Genomic DNA, 1,658 nt, shown 5'->3' on the forward strand with positions numbered 1-1,658 from the left:
ATCGGCAAATGATTATGACAAGTGCAACTTGGCCAGATGCCATTCGTCGACTTTCACAAACTTATTTGAAAGAGCCTATGATCGTTTATGTTGGTACTCTGGATCTAGTTGCTGTAAATACAGTGAAGCAAAATATAATTGTTACCACAGAAAGAGAAAAACGATCTCTTATCAAAGAATTCCTACACAGCCTGTCACCGAAAGACAAAGTCATCGTGTTTGTCAGTAGAAAAATTGTTGCTGATGACTTATCCAGCGATTTAAGTGTCCAAGGCCTATCTGTACAATCCTTGCATGGAAACAGAGAACAGAGTGACCGTGAGCAGGCATTAGATGACTTTAGAAGTGGAAATGTGAAAATACTGATTTCTACTGACTTAGCATCCCGAGGTCTTGATGTTGATGATATCACACATGTGTATAATTACGATTTCCCAAGAAACATTGAAGAATATGTACACAGAGTAGGGCGCACTGGAAGAGCAGGGAAGACTGGCACGTCCATTACCCTTATGACTAAAAATGATTGGAAGACTGCCCCTGAATTGATTAAAATTCTGGAAAGATCAAATCAAAGTATCCCAGAAGCTCTTGTAACAATGGCCAAAAAATACAAGTTAGGTGAACAAAATAGAGACACAGGAAACAAATCAAAACTATTTCAACAAAAACCCAAGGAGTTTCATTAAGATCTGCAGTGAAAAGAAGTTGTGCCAGACTACCAGAAGATTCAAGATAAGTTAAAGATATGCAGTGTTCAAGATACTTACTGAAAAGCATTGGAAACATACTGATAGTTTGAAGACAACTGATTATTTAATAATACCACTAAGCTTTCAATATTGTGTGTAAACTCCTTAATAAAGTCAAGTGTTTTGAAAATGACAGAGTGAGAGATTCTGTGGGGGGGGGAAATAGATATTATGTGTTGGTTAAAGTTTAGATTCTATTATAGCCTGCCATGTCCATCTGTGTCTTCTCTAAAAGACTTGGTAGTAGACAACAATGGCACTTTTCTTAAACATAGTTTTTATCAAGCTTATCCCAGTCACTATATTCCACTTTCACCCAGTGATCGGTGCCACAATAATCCCTAAAAATATCTCCAATGTACTTACCTAATTATTTTAATTCATAAGAAAACTAGAGGCCCAATGCACAAATTTGTGAATGGGTGGGGTCTGGCCAGCCCGCCCCAATCGGGACCATCAAGCCGGGTGGCCGGGTGGTGGGGGACGTGGGAGGTTGGCCAGCTGGTTTGCCCCTGATTGGGGGGGGGCAATTGGGGATGGGGCCAACTGGGGGGAGGGGCCACAGGTGGTTGGCTGGTCGGCCCCGCCCCTGATTGGGGTGGGGGGGGCCAATCAGGTGCAGGGCCAGCTAAGTGGCGGAGCCATGGGTTGTTGGCTGGCTGGCCCTACCCCCTGGTCCAACTACTGGTCAAACTCCCAGTCAAGGGGACAATTTGCATATTAGCCTTTTATTATATAGGAGGATATGTATATCCCAGGTTAATTGCTCTTCTTTCCCAACATTATCAAACTAAGGTATTTAAGAGCCATTGGTTTTTACACAGTCATGCCTATATAAGTGAAAACAGACAGACATACCTGATCAAATCTAGTAGCAAAGAGATTGAGTGAGGTCACTATGCCACC

General features: G+C 42.2%; 1 protein-coding gene across 1 annotated transcript; it reads left to right on the forward strand.

Moving 5' to 3' along the window:
* Positions 1-2: 2 nt before the first annotated feature.
* Positions 3-689, forward strand: LOC102763917 (probable ATP-dependent RNA helicase DDX53; the record flags this gene model as incomplete). The annotated part of the gene is made up of 1 exon (XM_015559586.1): positions 3-689. A coding segment is annotated over one exon (687 nt), but the record flags the coding sequence as incomplete, so codon positions are not given.
* Positions 690-1,658: the final 969 nt, after the last annotated feature.

The sequence above is a fragment of the Myotis davidii genome, unplaced genomic scaffold (assembly GCF_000327345.1).
Source record: "Myotis davidii unplaced genomic scaffold, ASM32734v1 scaffold930, whole genome shotgun sequence".
Taxonomy (NCBI): domain Eukaryota; kingdom Metazoa; phylum Chordata; class Mammalia; order Chiroptera; family Vespertilionidae; genus Myotis; species Myotis davidii.